Raw genomic sequence first — 20467 nt, 5'->3', positions numbered from 1 at the left:
AAGGTGAAAGTAGATGAACTTGATGCATAAGTGACTTTTTTTTTTTTTTAAAGATAATTTTTCCAGTTTCTTTTACTTCGGTCATAAATTTGAAATTTACTTTGAATTCACGACAATTCTCACTCTATGAAATGACACCGCAAGATTCCGTTGACAGTACATAAACTAATCGCGATATAGGGCCAAGCACATCATTTATTTTTTATTTTACTGTTTTCATTTATTTTTTTCCTTGACTAGAGAACAATTAGGGAAAACCAAAAGTGAAATTGTTCTATAAGTACGGTATATAGTTTTCGTTTTGAGTTCAACTTTGGAGAAAAAGCTCTAGGATTCCCCTAACCCCCCCCCCCCCACCCTCGGTGATGGGAAAACAAAAAGAAAGGCATTACAGTTTCCTTCAATTGTGGATATGGCACAATAGGCGACGTCAGGGTGTATCATTAAAGGGACACTTCATCTCAAAGAAGCCGTCTGGGTGCCGTGTCCCCCACTCTAGTATTAACCCTGCAGGAGAAAAGTTACTGTTCTGCAGAACGTAAATGTTTTCATTGCAGGGTCTAAATGTCACCCAGACAGTCACCAGAGGCGCTTCCTCTGAAATAACAGATTCAACTCTGCTATTTTAATCAGATGGTCTCATAAAGACCAGCTAATTGGTGGAGCACCGCATTTTGCCACGTATGTGCACTGGTCTCCCAATGCTTTTCGGTCAGGGAGGTGAGACTGTAGAGCGAAAAGCGGCTCTAACCTGGAGAAAAGGTGAGTAAACTACCTTTTTACTCCCTACAGGGGGAGAGGGGTGGAATGGAACCCTAAATGGCCAGCAGGGCACTATAGCGTTAGAAATACACATTAGTTTTTTTCTGCAATATAACCTCTAGATATGTCGGAACCTGGAACACTGTTATTCTACTAACAATAGCATTCCAACTCTGACAGTTATAACCCAGAGCCAGCAGGATAGTAGCCCAGTTGCCCGCTGGGGACCCAAATGGTTTGCCCTATTACTGTCAATGGCACCAGGCTACTCCTGCCACCATTCTTGGCTATGATGCTTGGAAGAACTTGTAAACTGTGCGTGAGGCAAAACCTTGATATACTATTTTAAATGTGTTTTTTTGAACATTGTAATAAGAATTTAAACTCACCTGCCCGCATCAAGACAAAGCTCTTGTCCTTCTCGAACAAGTCACCAAACTACTTTGAGTTAAAAGGCAAAATCTCTAACGAAACAGAAATGGGTATCCTTATGAAACCATAGAAACTAATTGATCCTAAATAGGGAACACATGGGATTGGATGTCAGAATGGGAGATACAATACATACAGGATTATTCACTATAGTGATAATTGTCTTTCAAATTTAAAGGATTACTCCAGTGATTTGAAGTGGCCGTGGTGGAAGGAATCAGAATATGCAGTGTTTAAGCTTGAAACACTGCATATAATGAGATATATGTGCTGGGGGTTAGTTGCACCCCCAGCACGAGTGACATTGGCAGTCCAGAACTCTGTCCCGGGCAGCCTAATGTCAATTCTGTGCATAAATTAATATTGTTGTTAGCGTCAACAGACGTAGAAATCCTTCTGTGATCTTCCGGCAAGGGGAAGCTAAGTCTCCCCTGTCACCCTCCCTGTGGGTACCCCCTCATACCTCCTTCAGGCACACATTATTTTTATTTTTTTAAAACCATCCCTCCTCCCTACTCTCTCCCTCTTCCTCCCCTTGCTGACCCGGAGGGTGCACATGTGCTCTGAGTTGGCAAAATGGTCCTATGAGAAGCCTATGATCAAACCATGTGTGTCCCCAGTGATGTCAGGAGGGGACGCAGTAGAGCAGCGCCCAGAGCTTTACCCGTCACTGGATTTCAGGCAAGCAAAATCTTTTTAATTATTTTTGGCAGGTCTTACTACAGATTGAGAGGGGGGACCTTCTCCAAAGTGCCATGTGGGGCATATTACACCAGAAAGGTCCCCCCTCTCAAAAGGATTATAGTAACCATTTAAGGCCAAAATAGCTCAATTTTTTAAAAGATTATCCAAGCCAGTTATGCTTGCAGTTTGGCTATTTTGACCTTAAATCTGAAATTCAACCCAGCAATTCTTTCTTTAGTGAATAACACTGATATATTCGCCCTGTAACTCAAACTCTCACTACTCTTGAACGCCAGAAGAAAACGTGCACTATCTCAAACCCCAGTCAATGCGCTGCTAATATAGGTGCGGTAATAAACAATATTCTTTTCATGAAAATACCCCCTTAAGGCTCTGTATCTGCCCAACCGTTAGAAAGTCCTTCAGAGTCTCAGCTGAATACCCAGTGGTCTAAACTCTTATCATCCAAGGTCACCTTATCTCCGATCTGGACAATGAGCAGTCACACCAGTGAATTCCAGCAATTTCTCACACTCCTGCTTTATCCCAATCACAGTTTAGCAGTAGGATTTAACACGCAAGGTGCTGACAGCAACACGTTTTTATCACGAAAGCTAGATGCAATGTCATATGTAGCATGAGAGGCCTCAACTCTGCTAAGCTATCTACTGGAAATGGACGCTTTACAGTCCATTTTAGCGGTTAAGGTCTGTTGAACCATCCCATGGTGAGTAGTCAAACCATTTCTGAAAGGACTGATGATAACCTGGGTGCCTTATTTGAGGGTCAAGTTAACTTCCAAATTGATTATATCAATTCTGCCTGTGTTTGGACAGAATGTAATGACTAAGAGCATCAGGAAAAGTTGATATATTTAATATAAAAAGGGACATTTCACTTTAGTTTTCACAGATTTTAAGGCCAGACGGCAGGCTCCTGGGGGATCCAGGTCAAATTGTTAAAAAAAATAACAACTGATTGTTTGGATCCCTGTCTGGACCTAGAGTTCTGTCTCTGAGAGTGCCCTCATTAAGTAGCAGGAAGAGCTAATGATCAGCCTGCTTGGCAATATGCCCCCTCACTTTGTTGAGTTGTGGTCTGGATCGCTGTTGACTGCAGACCACTTTAAGAGCTTCCTTACAGTCCCCTGGTGCACCAGAACAACGAGGAAGCTCTTAAAGTGGTCTGCACCCAATATTGGTGCAGACTACAATGCCACAGAACCACCAAGAAAAAGTAAGCAAAACACGCACACACACACACAGGCAGTCACACAAACAGGCAAACAGTTACAGTCCCACACACACAGGCAGGCAGTTACACAGACAGACAGTCACACAGACAGGCAGACAGTCACACACACACACCCCCTGCTCCAGCCCCACATTACCATCAGCCTCAGCTAGCATCAGGGCACTATCTCCGAAATCTAGGAAAATAGGACCACTAGCAGAAAAAGCATATTAAATTAAACAACTTCTTTATTATTCCAAGGATGCAAATGCATGCACACTGTGGACCTGTACCCACAATGAAAAAGTGAAACAAGCACAACTAAAAGGAACACCAAAGCATGAGGAATATAATGAAGAAAGATGAGTTTACCTTAAATCCCTCTTAGCCCTGTCCTGCCTCCCTGCGTGGGATTAGATCAGCCAATTCACAGCTTCCCTACAGGAAAGAAATGAAAAGCCAGTGTGCATGTATGGCAAAATGCCGTACTGCGCCAATCAAATGCTCTCAATGAGTGTCATTTGATCAACCCGATATTCGAGTTTGACTGTTATACAGTTAAGTCCGGAAATATTTGGACACTGACACAAGTTTTGTCATTTTGGCTATTTACCAAAATAAGTTACGGTTAAATAATGATTATGGGCTTAAAGTGCAGTCAACCAGCTTTAATTTGAGGGTATTCCCATCTAAAATGGAGGAAGGGTTTAGTAATTGCAACTCTTTAATATGTAGCCCAGAAGTAATTGGACAATAGACTCAAAAGCTGTTTCATAGACAGGCATGGGCTATTTTCTTTGTTATTTCTTCATCAATTGGGCAGGTAAACGGTCTGGAGTTGATTCCAGGTGTGGCATTCACATTTGCAAGCTGTTTCTCTGTGAACCAGGTCAAAGGAGCTCTCAATGCAAGTGAAACAGGCCAACCTTAGGCTGCAAAAAACAATTCATCGGAGAGATAGCAGGAACATTCGGAGGGGTCAAATCAACAGTATGGTACATTCTGAGAAAAAAAGAGACACTGGTGAACTCTGAAACACAAAAAGGCATGGATGTCCACAGAAAACCACAGTGATGGATGATGGCAGGGTCAGAAAAATTCCTTCACAACAAGTGAAAAATACTCTCCAGGTGGTAGGCATATGTACCATAAGGAAAACACTTCACAAGAGCAAATATCGAGGGTTCACCACAAGGTGCAAACTATAAGCCTCAAGTATAGAAAGGCCATATTAGACTTTGCCAAAAAAAAAAAAAATCTAAAAAAGAGCAGGAAAACACAGAACCCCGACGTTTTGGCAACCAAGCCTTCTTCAGGGTAGGTGACACTCTCCCCTGAGGAAGGCTTGGTTGCAGAAACATTGGGGTTCTGTGTTCTCCTGCTCTTTTGGTTAGTATACCTGGTTTATTATGGTTTTGTTGTTTTTTTCTTGAGCACTTTATTATGCATCTATAGTGGTGACTAGTTAGCTGGTTACTGCTTGTATACCTGTACTGTTATCAGCACTTTTCCAGTACAACGTATGTAAATCCGGTATATGAATAAAATACTTTTTTTTATATGCAAACAATCCTTCCTGGTGTGCTTGGGATGCTTTTTACTATAACATCTGTTGTAGACAGGAATAATCTTCCATGTGTGATGAAGTGTGAGGATGGACTGGGGGGTGAAATTAGAGCAGGTGATTGGAATGATATGTGAGAATATACAACTAAGGCAGCGGCGTGTGTTACTTTACAGGAACAGGGTATTAAATGATGCTCTGATAGTATGTTATACCTGTATCGCACCTTTGTTGGCGTATGTGTAGCTCGAGGGGGAATGTACATACAAATGTGGTGGACAGTCCCACAACTCACTGCATTTTGGATGGAGGTTCAGCGCTTATGTGAGACGGTCCTTTCGTAGCCTATTCTGTTGGATCCATGGACCTTTCTAATATCAAAGTCAATTCAGAACTTGTCACCCCTTTCTTTACATCCCTCTTTTTTCATATTTCCCTTACACTCTCTCTAATCCTATTTTAATGTTATTTTTCTCATGTGTGGTATAGCAATAATAGCTTGACTGGTCTATGGACATTTCTCCTTACTGTAGACTGATTTTAAACTGGCACTATTGTGCCTTTTTAAAGTCGACTGCCATACCTGATAGATACTATACTATGTGCTTATTGATGTGCTTCCTTATACAACTGACATATTAAATGTTTTTATATCACTTCATTCACATCTGTGTTCGTTGTTATCGATGCTTGCACGCGGATGTGTTATGCCATTTTTCTTTAAATAAAGAATTTTAAAAAAAAATTCAATAAAGAGGAAAATTAGGAGTAGGGAAATCGGATTCATCACTTCAGACAATATAGCCATACAATTTATGTATTGACTCCTTAGTCTACTAATTATGTCTTGTACAGATATAAACAGTACAAGAATAAAGCAAGTAACTCATCTGTGGTTCGGCGCTCCGCCTTCTCCGACACCATCCAATGGGTCGGGACCTAAAGCACATGTGCGGCAAGCGCTGCTTGTGCATTAGCCCCCCCCTCGCCCCCACAGGAATGCATTACTATTATTTATATAGAGCCAACAAATTCTGCAGATTTGTACAATGGGAATCAATGCTTTTCAACGGGGACATTGCAACTAAAATGAGCTGAAGTGATCTGGGTGCCTATATTGTCCCTTTAAGCTAAAGCTGTTTTGGTATCTATAGTATCCCTTTGAAGTGGCTCTGTCACTTTAAATTTACCTTATTTCCTCTTCCTATTTTAGAATCTCTTCTTCTTCTCTTAATTTCTGATCTATTTCTCTTTAAAACACAAGATAAAGTAGGGATTACTTTATTTTATGTATTTTCCTACACTTGACAAATGGGACATAAGGGTGGAGCTTAAGGCAACTAAGCTAACTCTGCACACAGAATGGTAGAGCTTAAGGCAACTAAGCTAACTCTGCACACAAAGCACTTTTTAAAGCGTTATGGGTATGGAGTATCACTTTAATTAATATAACCCTGCAACCATCTTGTGAAGTGATAGGTGTTACCAAGATGGTTCATTTGTACTTCTAGCCTGGGGTACCTATTTATTTTTTTTATGTTTTTTTCATGTTTTTATTAAATTAGACAAATGTGAACTAGTAGGTGTAGGGTAATTATTGTGGATGTAGGTTTTGTCTGCAAAAATCATCAGATATTTGTACAAAACTGATAATTTAAGAATTTGTGTTTATGGAGGAGGGTGGGTGGTTGCAACTCCTGAAGAATTGCGTTCAGATAATTTAGTTTTGAGGAAACTGGTTATGGTGCATCTCCCCAAATCTAACTCCTAACTGCATTTAATCTGATTTGCAATTTTGAGCAAAACCTGAGAAATGTCTGTGAATTTTGCCGTGCTGAAGAACTTGTTTAATAGTATGTGTGATTTTATCATATGTGGATTTTAAAGCTCCCTTTTAATATTAATGATTGATGACTGGACATTGAGGACACCAGTTTCAAACGTTTACTGAAGGCCTATGAGGTAGAGTGTATATTTTATATACCACATATCTCCACAAATCGGGATTTACTAGTTTATTAAAAAAAAAATAAAAAAAAAATAATGAAAAAGTAAAGAAAAAGTGTATTGGGAATTTAAGGGCAAACAAGAAGCATTGCTGCTTTGGAGAATTTTCTCAGTTTGCGCTTACATTTAAAATTCACTATGAATTAACTATTGTTAGGGAACAAACTTTAGCTTGCTAGGCAGATAATCAAAGCCAAAGCACCCTCTAGTGGTCAATTTTAGCATGTCAAAAACGTCCAAAGATGGAACAGCATGCTTTTTAAAGGGACACTATAATCACCAGAACAACTACAGCTTACTGAATTTGTTCTGGTGAGTAGAATCATTCCCTTCAGTTTTTTTGCTGTAAACACTGTATTTTCAGAGAAAATGCAGTGTTTACATTACAGCCTAGTGATAACTTCACTGGCCACTCCTTAGATCCTTCCTGGGTCATGGCTGCCTAAAACGCATCCAAACATTCAGTATATCCTCCCTCTGCATGCAGACACTGAACTTTCCTCATAGAGATTCATTGATTCAGTTCATCTCTATGATGAGATACTGATTGGCCAGGGCTGTGTTTGAATCATGCTGGTTCTGCCCCTGATCTGTCTCCTTGTCAGTCTCAGTCAATCCTATGGGGAAGCATTGTGATTGGATCAGGCTACCACTTCTGATGATGTCAGCAGACTGCTTGTTTTTCTGAGGCAAACAGTATGCAGATCTACAGCTTCAGACTTGAATACAGTAAGATTTTGCTATATTTATGGAGGCATCAGGGGCCCAGGGGGGCAGGGGGGCTAAATGGTGGTTTTAACACTATAGGGTTAGGAATACAGGTTTGTGTTCCTGACCCTGTAGTGATCCTTTAATTCAGATTTTACAGTTTTAAGACACTCTTACAGGGTTACAGTGGCATTAACACTTCCCTCTTTCTATTGCTAATACATCTCCCTATACAACCAAGCATTCTGTTAGCATTTCATGCTGCTCTATTACATTGTCTGCCTACCTTTAAGTCATCAGAAATAATTACCCCTAAATCCTTTTCCTCAGATGTTGAGGTTAGGACTCTATCAAATATTCTATACTCTATCCTTGGGTTTTGACACAATTATCTTGCACTTATCCACATTAAATGTCAGTTGACACAACTCTGACCATTTTTTCTAGTTTACCTAAATTATTTGTCATTTGGCTTATCCCTCCTGGAACATCAACCCTGTTACATATTTTAGCATCATCAGCAACAAGACATACCTTACCAAAAAGACCTACTGCAATATCACTAATAAAAAATATTAAAGGGACACTATAGTCACCTGAACAACTTTAGCTTAATGAAGCAGTTTTGGTGTATAGAACATGTCCCTGCAGCCTCACTGCTCAATCCTCTGCCATTTAGGAGATAAATCCCTTTGTTTATTAACCCTAGTCACACCTCCCTGCATGTGACTTGCACAGCCTTCCATAAACACTTCCTGTAAAAAGAGTCCTATTAAGGCTTTCTTTATTGCAAGTTGTTTAATTAAGATGTTCTTATCCCCTGCGATGTTAATAGCTTGCTAGACCCTGCAAGAGCCTCCTGTATGTGATTAAAGTTTAATTTAGAGATTGAGATACAATTATTTAAGGTAAATTACATCTGTTTGAAAGTGAAACCAGTTTTTGTTTTTTTTCATGCAGGCTCTGTCAGTCATAGCCAGGGGAGGTGAGGCTAGAGCTGCATAAACAGAAACAACGTGATTTAACTCCTAAATGGCAGAGAATTGAGCAGTGAAATTGCAGGGGAATGATCTATACACTAAAACGGCTGTGTTTGGCTAAAGTAATTTAGGTGACTATAGTGTTACTTTAAAGCAAATGGGTCCAAGTACAGATCCCTGAGGTACCCCACTGGTGACAAGCCCAAGCTTCGAATATACTCCATTGACTACAACCGTCTGTTGCCTGTCACTCAGCCACTGCCTTACCCATTCAACAATGTTTGAATCCAAACTTAAATATGTGCAACAATGTCAAAAGCCTTACTGAAGTCTAGGTAAGCAATGTCTACTGCACGATCCTGATCTATCATTTTAGTTACCCAATCAGAAAAAATCAAAGATTAGTTTGACATGATCTCCCTGAAGTAAACCCATGTTATCTCTGATCTTGAAATCCATGTGTTTTTAGATGTTCAACAATCCTATCCTTTAACATGGTTTCCATCACTTTCCCCACTACTGCAGTAAGGCAGTTTTGACAGTTGAAATAGAACCTCTTCCTCTGTAAACTCACATGTAACATGTACAATAAGGCAAACGTTCACAGTAACATTCAATAATGAGCAATGTCATGAAAAGCGTAATCCGTGCACCAAGTGTGTTTATTTATTTTTGTAGTTCTAGACCTAAAGGGTCCAACTAGTGGCTATATCTAAAGGGGGTAACAATCAGCTAGTGTCCTATGTCTTCAGAAGTCTAAACATAAAACTATAATACCCCTAGGCACGGGCGTACCTAGGGCATTTGGCACCCGCTCCGTACAGCCAACACATCTCCCTCCAGCACCCAGGGCAGACCGCCGCCCACCCCCCTCCCTTAGTATGCCACTGCCCCTAGTGGTAGCAATAATGAGGAGAAAAATGTAACTAATGAGGGCTATTAGTTTAAAACAAAACAAACAAGTTTATAAAAGTGAGGAGGTATAGCTAGAACATTTAGACCTATTGTCCGGCTGATAAGCAGCTCAGGGAAACATATGGGGGAGCTCATGCCGACAGTATGGAACTTCGCTGTGAATAATCTCTAGGCCCTATTGAATGCAGAGGTGGGGTGGGCTGAAGGAACCTGGTTTATAGCCACAATGTACATGGACATGACAGGTCTGCATTTTGTTCCAGTAGATAAAGTCAAACATAAGCATGCCAAAAAATAAACAACTTCGAACTGCATATAACATAAATCCTTGGTATAGGGAAATGAAGTGGCAAGTTGTGGTCCCTTAGCTTCAGGTGGTGACCACTGCGTATGCCTCCAGCATCACACCCTTGGAATGAAAGGTGTGTGTTGCCGGGTCCCAGCAGTGCCCCGCTGGTGTTGTCCCCTGAGGAATAGGCTTTTGTAAAGTGTGTCCCGGTAGGCTCAGCTTGTGAGGAAGTGGTTGCCCCTGGCATGTCAGAGAGTGCACCGCGTCACCTTGCAAGACTTGTAGGGCTCTTGGTAACCACCAGCAGTATGGATTATTGTGCCCTCTAAGCAGGGCAGTGAAGGGCTGCCTTGATTCATGCCTTTCTCCCGAAAGGTCCGCGTAGGAGGAGAGGGCCAGATTATCGATGTCATAAGAGAATCACTTTGAGAGCATTCTGTACTGCCACCTTGTGTGCGCTGTTTTCGAACCGCACCACCAGGTTCCTGGGGGCAAATTCCCATGCACACCAGTGTTTCAGGACCAGGAAGATTCTGTCAAAGGTGACACTTCTGGCCTGTTTAGGAGCTTTGTCATTAGTCCCCGCGAGACGTGGTAAGCTCTGCTGTGGGGATATCCTCCAGTACCCTTCGGACTTTCAGGTTGTTGCGGCACCACAAGCCTTCTAGCACAGTAAAGTGCTGCTTGACTGTTGCTTGAGTAATTGGACCCCATGTTGGAGCTCCGCAATCAATTGCCAGTAATGTCGGTGCTGAGCAGGGCCCTATCCGCTTGAATGGACTATTGGATATTCTGGGGCATCGCCGCCGTCAAAGACCCAGAGTCTCGCTTTTAGGAGGGGCTGCAGTATCTTGCCGTCACCCTTTATCTAGGGTCAATTCCCGAATTGCCCAAGAAAGCAAAGACAGCGGCCGTCTTGGGCCCATATGCACCATGTACTTGGCAAAGGTTGCCGATATTCATGTCGGGCATGGGTCTATCATGTTTGATTTTTTCGGCATATAGTTGGAGTGCTGAAAGGCTGTGCTTTACAGGTTCTGAAACTGCGTAAAATAGCCAAATTAGACTGTGTGCACGGAGTCCATCAATCGAGCATCTGATCAGGTCAGTCGCTTAACTCCGCAACCGAAAGCCATGTTTTTAATAGGTTTTTCCACTCAATCTACATTTGCTAGCAAATATATTAACCAAATATTATGCCATTTTAAGAGAGCAGAAGCAACTTGGGGAATTATAGGTACTTAAAACACCAAGTAACAAGTCAAACTGTTTGACTGCTTTCAATAGGAGTGCACCGGGAGAAGCTGTAGTGGTTATAGTGTCATTCTATTGGTCCACAGTTTCTGCAAACAGGGTTTTAGCCCAATACACTTTATTTCAGCATAAAGTTATGTAAACGCTCATTTTTCTTTACATTCTATCATTTGAATTTTTTCTTCTTTTCTTGTTAGACACTACGAGGTCTGTGCGGAGGACATGTATTTTCACGAAAGTCATGCGAGTGCAAGTAACCTTTATATAACCCTCCCAGTACATTTCACTAATACAGTGACCACGAATAGACTGCATTTGGCAATTATTTTTTATTAGAAAGGTGTAAGAAAATGGACAAAAATAGGAGAAATTAAAAGAACATATATACAGACAGACAAACATAGAAATATATGGCAAGTGCGTATGTGTAGGCAGTCACAAATGATTGATACGCAGAAGCTGCATGTCACAGTATAGACCATTGTGTCCAAACTGCATGCAAAGTTTCAACCTAAGTTCAGTTTAACAAAAAAGACTAATAGAGGCTTGATAACCTCTGGAGTACAGTAAAATCAGGGGGAAGTAGTTCATACAAGTTTAGATATTACACTTTTCAGTATTACAATCAATTATTTAAAATAGTTTTACAACTACACAACTATAATAAAACCCACCAGTACAAGAGTGTGTGTGTGTATAAGCAAATCTGTCATTCTACAAAACCTGTGCATCTAAACTAGGCTGGTCCAACTGTGGCTGTCTGGTGACTGGACAACAATTCCAGCAGCACGGACAGAATTCTGGGAACTGTAGTCTAAAAATGAAGACCTAGCAAATACGTGGTTTTGAGTCATAATCTACCTGCAACTAACAAAAGTAGTTTTTTTTTTTTAATAACAAGTTTTATAGCTGCCATATTTCTGGTTCAGATAGACTACATGCAATGTGGGTCACTCGGAAGTCTGACATTTTTCGCAAGGGATTCGTACAATTTAAAATTAAATAAATAATAAATAAAAAAAGTTATGACATGTCATCGTCTGAGTCTTCTACATATTTGATGGTTTTCTTTGCTCGCCCCGGTCGCACACGTGGAACAATATCTCCTCCATCTGAATCTGACATAATGGGCACATTAAAGCTTTCGTCACCTGCAGGTTTTCGTTTCTAAAATGAGAAGAAAACAAAACATTTTAATGTAAACCAAACACATCTGACTTTGCTTATTTTAATTTGTAACAATCACTTATAAACAGGAAAAAAGGTCAAAACTAAAGCAGAGGAAAACGAAGCAATCCTGGTCTTATTTCCAGATTTTACTTCTAAAAGCAGAACTGTAGCTTAAATATAACTATTGATTTGCAAATTCTCAAAGAGTAACCTGTCTTCTTGAGCACACAATTACAAGCATTAGGAGTTGGTGTTTTATCACTGTTAACCTGAAGGAAATCGACGCAATTGGCCAAAAATTACTAAATCAGGTTCCGCTTCCAGTCATTTCAGATTTCTCACTTGATTCTTCACGATCTTTATTGCTGCGGTATCTTACTTGTGTGCCACCCTAGACTGAAAAGTGTTTTGCAAATTGCATAACTGGATAAGACTTGAGATGTAGTTTAAACAGTTAAAGAATGTTTCAATGGATAAAGCCAATAATTAGACTGATTCAGCCAGATCCATATACTTACATCTATACCATACACAACGAGCAAGGCAGGATCTTACCTTTAGTGCTGTGGATTTCTTCAAAGCCCCAAAATCAGAGTCTGAATCCTCTGTCTCTGAGGTCTTTCTCTTGCGGGGCTTTGTTGTTTTTGCTGCCTTCTTCACTGCTGGGATGTCGTCATCTGAACCAGAGGTCATTTTCTTTGTTGCCGTGGATTTGGTTTTCTTTGGTTTCGAAAGTGCTTCCAAAATGGAGGGCTGATTATCTAGAAGAAAAAAATGGAGACACGTCAAAACCCTTTCTACGCAAGAAGAAATTTGTCTAAGAAGAAATATGTTTAATAAAGATATATTCTATTGACTGTGTTGGAATTTCACTGAACACCTAACACAATCAAGTTTAAAATACAAGCCAAAAGTAAAAAAAAAAAAAAATTTGAGAAGATAGCCTGCCGCATGACATTTTGTAATTTCACAGCAGATGTTGCTAGTAACTGCTGTGGGGATAAAGTTTTTTACTGAACATTCAACATCTTTTTTGTACTTGCATTCATGTGTGATGGTACGACAGTGACGTAACTCCTGGTGCACAAGGCATTAGGAGAAAAATTGCAGCAACCTAGGGAGAGCTTAAGGTAAATATATAAACCTTCAGCTTCTCCTCTGAGCAGTTACACAACAAGCACAAATACCCTTGAAAGTGACAGAACCATTCTAATGTGAAAGCATCCTTGCACACATTCCACACAACCATCCAAAATTAGAGACACTGAACACAATGACAAATAACTGCTACTGTCTAAACATGCACTCATATGTTTGCAAGCTTTGGCCTATGTGCGGCCCTAAATATTTAAAATTTGTTTATAAACTAATGCAAAATAGCAGCACTGTATCAGTGATGACAATTACTAAACTTTTCTTAGATGACAAATTAATTCTGTAGGAAAGAGGGGAACGCACACAACTGCAATCCGTTCAGTCACCTAAATACTTCAACTACACTCCATACTCTTTTCTCTCTCCATACAATATCAGCAGCAGCTTACCTTTCTTAGATGCTGCAGGTCCTGCCTTCTTAACCAGTTTTTTGGGTGGGGGCCTCTCTGCAGCAGCAACCGGGGCGGACGGAACAGAAACAATGGGTTTGGGTGGCTCCTCGTCATCACTATCAATTGCTATCATTGGAGCAACAGGTTGAGCTAGAATACAAGTGGCACAAATTACTGGCAATCCTTCCAAGATGTACAATTCACAGCCCTGGCTCCGCCAGACTATTTGAGAATTCATTAGGAGTTGTATGGAAGGATATGCTGGTTTCACATGCATTTCTGTCCCCTAATTTGGTTATATTATTTGAAAGATTAAATTTAAAACATAAATGATCTGATAATGCCCTCTCTTAAAGTAAAATAGGGCACAATAGTGTTTAGATAAAATCTCAAAAGTGCTCTGCATTTTTGCCATAATATTAGCATTTGTACAGTGCTACGGCACTTGCTGCTGAGATAGATAGAATATATATATATATATATATATATATATAAATAAAAAGAAAAAAATTGAATTCGGTTTAATATGTTTTGTTGGCACATACAGATACATACACCTTGACACACATCGGCACATACAAACACAGATACACCCTGTGTGCCACGGGGTGTATGTATGTGTATCAGATACATACAGAGACACGCCAGTGGCAGATACACACAAACATACAGATGCTGTGTATGTTTATGTATATCTGTGACACACCCCACACCCCCCACCCCCCCCCCCAAAAAGAATAAAAAAAATAGATGTTTATGCAATAGCGACAATTTTTTTTGTGGGGGTGGAGGGGGGGGGTTTCCAACGATGTTCCACGGGAAAAAATTAATTGGGAAACCCTAGACTAGTAATTACCGCAGTAGAGCTTACTGGTGTGGAGAAACAAGAGAATCACTTCACAGGATGCAACAGTTTCACTGGGAGGTTCATGGTTGCAACAGTCAGGGATCTACCTTTGTCCACCCATTGCTCTAAGATAGGTTTTAATTTTTAAAAACTTACTTTTCTCGGGAGGAGCAGGTACACCCACGGGACTTGTAGGTTTTTTAGCCTTTTCAGCTTTCCTATTAAATAAAAATAAAAGTTAGGACAGGCGTAACAATATAAAAAGTTACTATGCTAAGGAAAAAAAACACACAAATCTGACTGTTATGTGCCTAAAGTTACCCCATGTCTGCCAACTCCAAGACGTTGCTGAATCTAGTTCCATTGCATGGAAACATGTAAAATGCCCATATACCCATGTCCAGCTAGGCCATATGATATGTAACTTCATGTGCAGTGGAGGGGAATGCAGTTGAAGCTATTTTTGTAAATGCATGGATTATATGTGATGGTGCCTGGAGACTCGCTTTAAATATTTTAAACTTGCTTGTTCATTTATGGGTGCTGCATTTGAATTAGAGAAGCATGTTTGAAATATGGTTAACATGTTTAAGGCTTTCGTAAAGTCACTCACTTGGGGGCAGCTCTGGGTTTTCGAGCAGGTTTGGCAATCACAAAGGAATCTTCTGAATCTTCCGAATCTTCCGAATCAGAGTGAGAGCTAACATGTAACGCGTGCTCAAAATCGCTTTCATCCGACTTGTCACTTTCATCCTCGTCAGAGAGACTGTATTTAACATTTGCTATAAGAGAAATCAGGGTGTTATTTGTGCCCAGGGTGTCCCTTTAAATGATATGAACCTAGGACAACGCAAAAACATTTTCAACCGCATTACAAAATATTTGACACACATACACACCATTTGCTGCCAATTTTAACTACATCAAACTTTGGAGAATACATAAATTAAACCATATTCATCACAAACCTTCCAGAATGATTTTAAATCAATATTAAAGACTCAGGTTGAGGCTAATTCGCCAGGAAGTATGCAGAGTGAACTTATACTTAATGAAAGGCCAAAACATATCCCACGATAAAATACTTACAAGCCGCACGACGTGGCTGGATTGTACGTGGCACTCTCTCTTCATCTGATTCACTATCAGACTGTGACATTATTTCAGGTTCCTTCTTCACTGGCTTGAAGGGCAAGGTCGCCTGCTTCTTCCCCTTTGTTGCCGTGGTACCTATTATAAAACAAGACCGTGTGAACAAAACATATGTTGCTTCCACGCCAAGTGGGATAGAGTCAAATAAATAAATTTACCTGGCTCCGCTTTGGTTTTCTTGGACAATCTCTCAGCCAGACTTAGACTTTCTGGGCTGTTTTCTGGAGAGTCCATAGTGTCACCTTCCTCATCGCCAAACTCCATTCTCTTTGCAATGTCTTCAGACTAGTAAAAACACAACTTCATTAGTTTTTAAATGGTTTGAAAACTTCAAAAGGAAACAACAACAGGCAGTGACACAACTTTAATGCACCTGAGGTTAATAAGGTTTTGAACTCATTAACATGTTGTATTTTTTTTTTTATAGTATTAGCCAGTCTTATAACGTGGTGTTTGTGCATGCAAAAAAAATTAAAAAATACTATGCATTAAAGTTGTATTAGTGCTTTAAGTGTACCTTCAAATGCCAAAACGGAATAGCATGGTCACAAAGGACAAATCTCGTTACAAGAACGAAATGCATTTTGGTTTCGGTCTGCATCTTTACCTATGTTGTGATCATTGGCAAATACAAGATAGGAGCAGTTAGGATCAGCTCCCCTCAAGCATTTACCAACTTTTGATAGCACGCAGAACATTTTTAATGCAGGGAAAGGGATTAATAGATACAGACCCGTTCCAGTGAATCATTCTGTGTTTAGTCTAATTCCCTGTAACTCAAAGCCCTATATTCCCTTGGAGGAAATTGTGGGCATATCATGATAGTGAGTACATTGCAAGGGTGAAAACTTGCTTTGGAGCTTATTAACAAAACAAACCTACTGATTTTTTAGTAGTAAGAGACACTCAAAGACAATGTGATAAACAATGTTATGCACATGCTGCTACACTAAAGTTGTGGGGCCACCTCTCTCATGAAGAAAAAAATAATATATATATATATATATATCTATCTATCTATCTATCTCTTACTTCAAGTGACTTACCTGAAGCTGGCCGCCATAGCCATCTGAGGGAACTTCAGCTATTGATCTCCCAGGAGTCCATGTCAGTGCTTGTACATGCGAGAGAGTAGTACAACACTGATGTCTTTGAAGGAACCTGCAGGATCCTTTATAGACAATTCCTTTTCCCTCACAGCTGTCACTAGTGACAGCTGGGAAGAACTGACAAAAAGTGATGGCAGTGGCTCTGTGAGGTTCTAATTATTCTACCTTGAGAGTTTATACTAAAAAATGGATACACTATGGAAACTGTTTTAAACATCTTAATTCTACTGATTTAAAGTATTAAAGTTAATTATCAGATGTATAATTTAGTGTAGGCAGAGGCCTTACCTTTATTCGCCTTTGAGTTTTCTTTGAGGCTTCGGCTTTCATTGCGGTTGTGATCCTTGGAATAATCCTTCTTCCATTAGGAGATGGGAGAACCTCCTCCAACAGCATCTTTTTAACTTGGGTTCTTCCACTTTTGCCCTTTACCACTTTACTAGTTTTGGAAACTTTTTCATCTTCCCTTTCCTTGGCTTCAACAATCTGTTAAGATAAAAACATCCATGAGTAACAGTCTATTGTATTGTGCATCCAGTTACAAGCAGTAATGCTATGAAAGAATGGAAAGATTTTCCAATATATTGTGGTGAATGACCCTTAAAGGGTAAAAACATCACAATTAAAATGTTTTTCGCACGTTCCCTGGGACCTAGAGTATTCAATGCAAAATCCAATAACCGCTTAAAAAACACCACCTTTGGAAGAGTCAGGGTTACTCCTTAAAGTGGAAGTTACCACGGATTCAAAGTGCAAAGTGAATTTCAAATGTAAGTCCCAAAAAGCCAAACTGAAAAAAAAAAATTACCATTTAGCTTGGTTACCAGTTCGGCTACTCGGCTACTTTGGCCTTACTTTGAGAAAAGCACCTGAATTAAATTTATTAGCTTGAATAGAAGCATTGAACGTGAAAACTATTGCATGTAAAATCCAAGGAAGTCTTGTCTTTATTTTATTTTTCCCCATAGCAAGACACAAGCCACATTCCAGCAGATATGTTAAATGGAAACTGGTCTAAATGCTATTAAGAAAACAAAACAAAAATAAGTGCCTATGCAAGAGAAGCAAATAAATTTATATTTTTATGAGTTCCATTTAATGACGTGAAGTCTGATGGAGAGAACATGTCTAAGATATGCCGGATTTGCCAGAATGTCACACCATCCCCCCCAAACTAAAGGGCAAGTCACAATTTGGGACACAAAAGCAAAATCCCAAAGATAGACAAGTTTGTGCGAAAACATTATTTCAGAACTCTGCAGATGCTCCGATAGTTTTGCTAATAAATCCCAAGAATCCTGGCACACCTCATCTTAACACCAGAGTCCTCAAGTGCTGGACGACAATGGGAAGCATGGTTTTGGCTCAGTATTACTTACATTCAATTCTTCAATGAAGGCAGCAAGATCATCCTTCCACAAGTCAGGAGGAGATTTTTTTTTTAGGTTTTCGAGCTCAGTAACCTACAGAGAGAGATCACAGATAACACCATTAATGAGGATGACATTCCTCAAAGTGTGCAGACTTAGAACACACAGTTCAGATATCCTGGATAGGGATCATATGCTTTATAATGTGTACCTTTGTATCTCTTTGCTTGCAAAGCTCATCCTTCTTCTCTTTGGTCAGGTACCACAGAGGCATGTTGAGGAGGTAATTAAAGTCTGGCCCCGAAGATTTCTCATCTGTATTTTCTTCATCATCCTCCTCAATCAATTCTCCAGTTTGTTCCTTGAAGGGAAAACATAAAATTAAGGAGACCTTTCCTTGCTAAAGATCTGTTTCCTGACCCCCCTATAATAACTTAACTTGTTTGAATACTTAAAGAATCACCATAGTCCACATATAAACGCAAGAAAGACAGGTCCTCTAGCCTTCTTTCTTGCTTTTATATTAGTTTGTCATTAAAAATAGAAATTCGAGCTGTAATCATATAAACTTACCTCCTTTCCAGTGCCGAGCTCCTCGGCAGGCCATGCCCCCTTTTCGTAAAAAAATTACGAAATAGCAGGGCTCAGATGCTTGTTGAGGAGAAGAGTCATCGCTCTGTCGTGCGCATGCGCAGCACTTATCAGGTTCTTCATAGAGCGGCAATGAGTGCCCCTCTATGAATGAACTGAACGCTCTCCCGCGCATGTGCGCATCTGCAAGCTGTCTATGCCCTCCCCACAAATTGCTTTGTCATTATGAACAGGATATAATAATTGAAAAGCGGCATTCCTAATAAAACCAAAACGCCATGTCCGTCATATTAATTTAAAACGATAATATAAAATACCTTCTCTTGAGTGGCCTTCCAAGCCTTGACAGGATCAGAGTCATATCCTCTTTGCACCAGTATCTGAATGAGTTCTTTCTTGGGCTTATTTTCTAGAAAACAATACAACGTTGACAAGTTAGCACAGGTCCCGAATCGACCATTTGAAGCGATATTACAGAGCTTAGCATTTTCTTACCGATTACGATTTTGCCCTCGATCTTTTCAAGAATGAAGCGAGCTTGGTTGGTAAGTTTGGAGGCCTCAGCGGTTAACATGCCCACTAGCCAATCCTTCCTCAATCCGTAATAGCGAAGTCGCAACTCATAGAATTCCTTCAAAATGTCCATTACAGTTTCATATTTCCTTAGGCAACCCACATGGTCAAAGAGTACCTAAATCAAAAGGGTGTGGTTACTTGACTTAAAGAACCAAAAGCCAGATCAAGACTTTTAACAAATCACTATTCAAGCTAGATCTAAACCAGTGTTAGGAGAACCGGACATTGGGAAACAGCAAGCATGAAGCATTGCAAAACAACGGCTTGCAAAATATAAATTGATAAAACTAATAAATGAGCAGAGTATCTTGTGACAGAACACCAGGCTAGCTTTTCCAATTTAGGATGCCCTGAGTTGCTTTCTCAGGACCGTATCAATGTAACTGGCACTAAAAACGCTCTAGCAGTAGCAGTCTGAGGATAGGTCCCTTGTAAGTTGATCGATCCGTTACTATGCTTTTTTTCCCCCCCATATAAAACTGGCAGTGTCATCCCCACAGCAAAATTAGTACTTCATAAAGAATCTTTATGAAATACGCATATCGACAGTCAAAATATATACTGAGACAAAGTATGGCCTACTTTGTTTCAGCATTTTTCCTACGCTTGACACTCAGATTATGCAAAGTCCTCAGATGGGGACAGTGACTAAAATGATAGAAGCAAATATTATGGTCTCCTCATGAAATTGTGTTATGCAAGCATATGTAAATGTTCTTACACACAGAAATATACATTGTTTTGCAAATTAACATTCACAAGCGATTTCGTGTTACCAGAAGTTAGTCCAGTTCAGGGACTGCTTATTTTAAGACAGCTTAAGGGGACACTCCAGGCACCCAGACAACTTCTGCCCATTGGAGTGGTCTGGGTGCCAACTCCCACTACCCTTAACCCTGCAACTGTAATTATTGCAGTTTTCATAAACTGCAATATTTACCTTGCAGGGTTATCTCCTCCTCTAGAGGGCACTTCCCCTGGATGTCCTTACGCTATGTGAGGACCTCCAGCGTCGCTGAAATCCCCAAAGGAAAGCGTTGAAAGCTTTTTTCCAATGCTTTCCTACGGGGAGTTCTAATGCGCGTGTGCGGCGGCCGCACAATAGGTCTTTACCACAATAGGTTTTAACCCCTTCAGCAGCTTGGGATGGGGAGTGAGAGGGGACCTGCAGTGCCAGGAAAACGTTTTTTGAAAACCTTTTTTTTTTTTTTTAAACATTTGAGAGCAACAATTTCTTCTAAAATCCCTAATGTGTGTTTTAACCACAAATTGGCGCA

The 20467-nt window shown here is 40.1% G+C and overlaps 1 protein-coding gene across 1 annotated transcript in view; it reads right to left on the bottom strand.

Annotated features, from left to right (window-relative positions):
- Positions 1-11159: 11159 nt before the first annotated feature.
- The window catches only part of TOP2A (DNA topoisomerase II alpha), a 29736-nt gene continuing 20428 nt past the window's right edge, over positions 11160-20467 (bottom strand). Inside the window, exons 24-35 of the mRNA XM_063459066.1 lie at positions 19110-19305; positions 18932-19023; positions 18235-18384; positions 18033-18116; positions 16942-17139; positions 15703-15829; positions 15482-15622; positions 15006-15174; positions 14549-14610; positions 13543-13695; positions 12554-12759; positions 11160-11995 (exon numbers count right to left, since the gene is read on the bottom strand). Of these exons, the coding sequence (XP_063315136.1) occupies positions 11852-11995; positions 12554-12759; positions 13543-13695; positions 14549-14610; positions 15006-15174; positions 15482-15622; positions 15703-15829; positions 16942-17139; positions 18033-18116; positions 18235-18384; positions 18932-19023; positions 19110-19305 (1722 nt within the window). The 3' untranslated portion in view covers positions 11160-11851. The remainder of the gene's footprint in view (positions 11996-12553; positions 12760-13542; positions 13696-14548; positions 14611-15005; positions 15175-15481; positions 15623-15702; positions 15830-16941; positions 17140-18032; positions 18117-18234; positions 18385-18931; positions 19024-19109; positions 19306-20467) is intronic.

The sequence above is a fragment of the Pelobates fuscus genome, chromosome 6, assembly GCF_036172605.1.
Source record: "Pelobates fuscus isolate aPelFus1 chromosome 6, aPelFus1.pri, whole genome shotgun sequence".
NCBI lineage: Eukaryota > Metazoa > Chordata > Amphibia > Anura > Pelobatidae > Pelobates > Pelobates fuscus.
The sequence above is the reverse complement of the archived record's forward strand: the minus strand, read 5'-3'. Positions and strand labels throughout refer to the sequence as shown.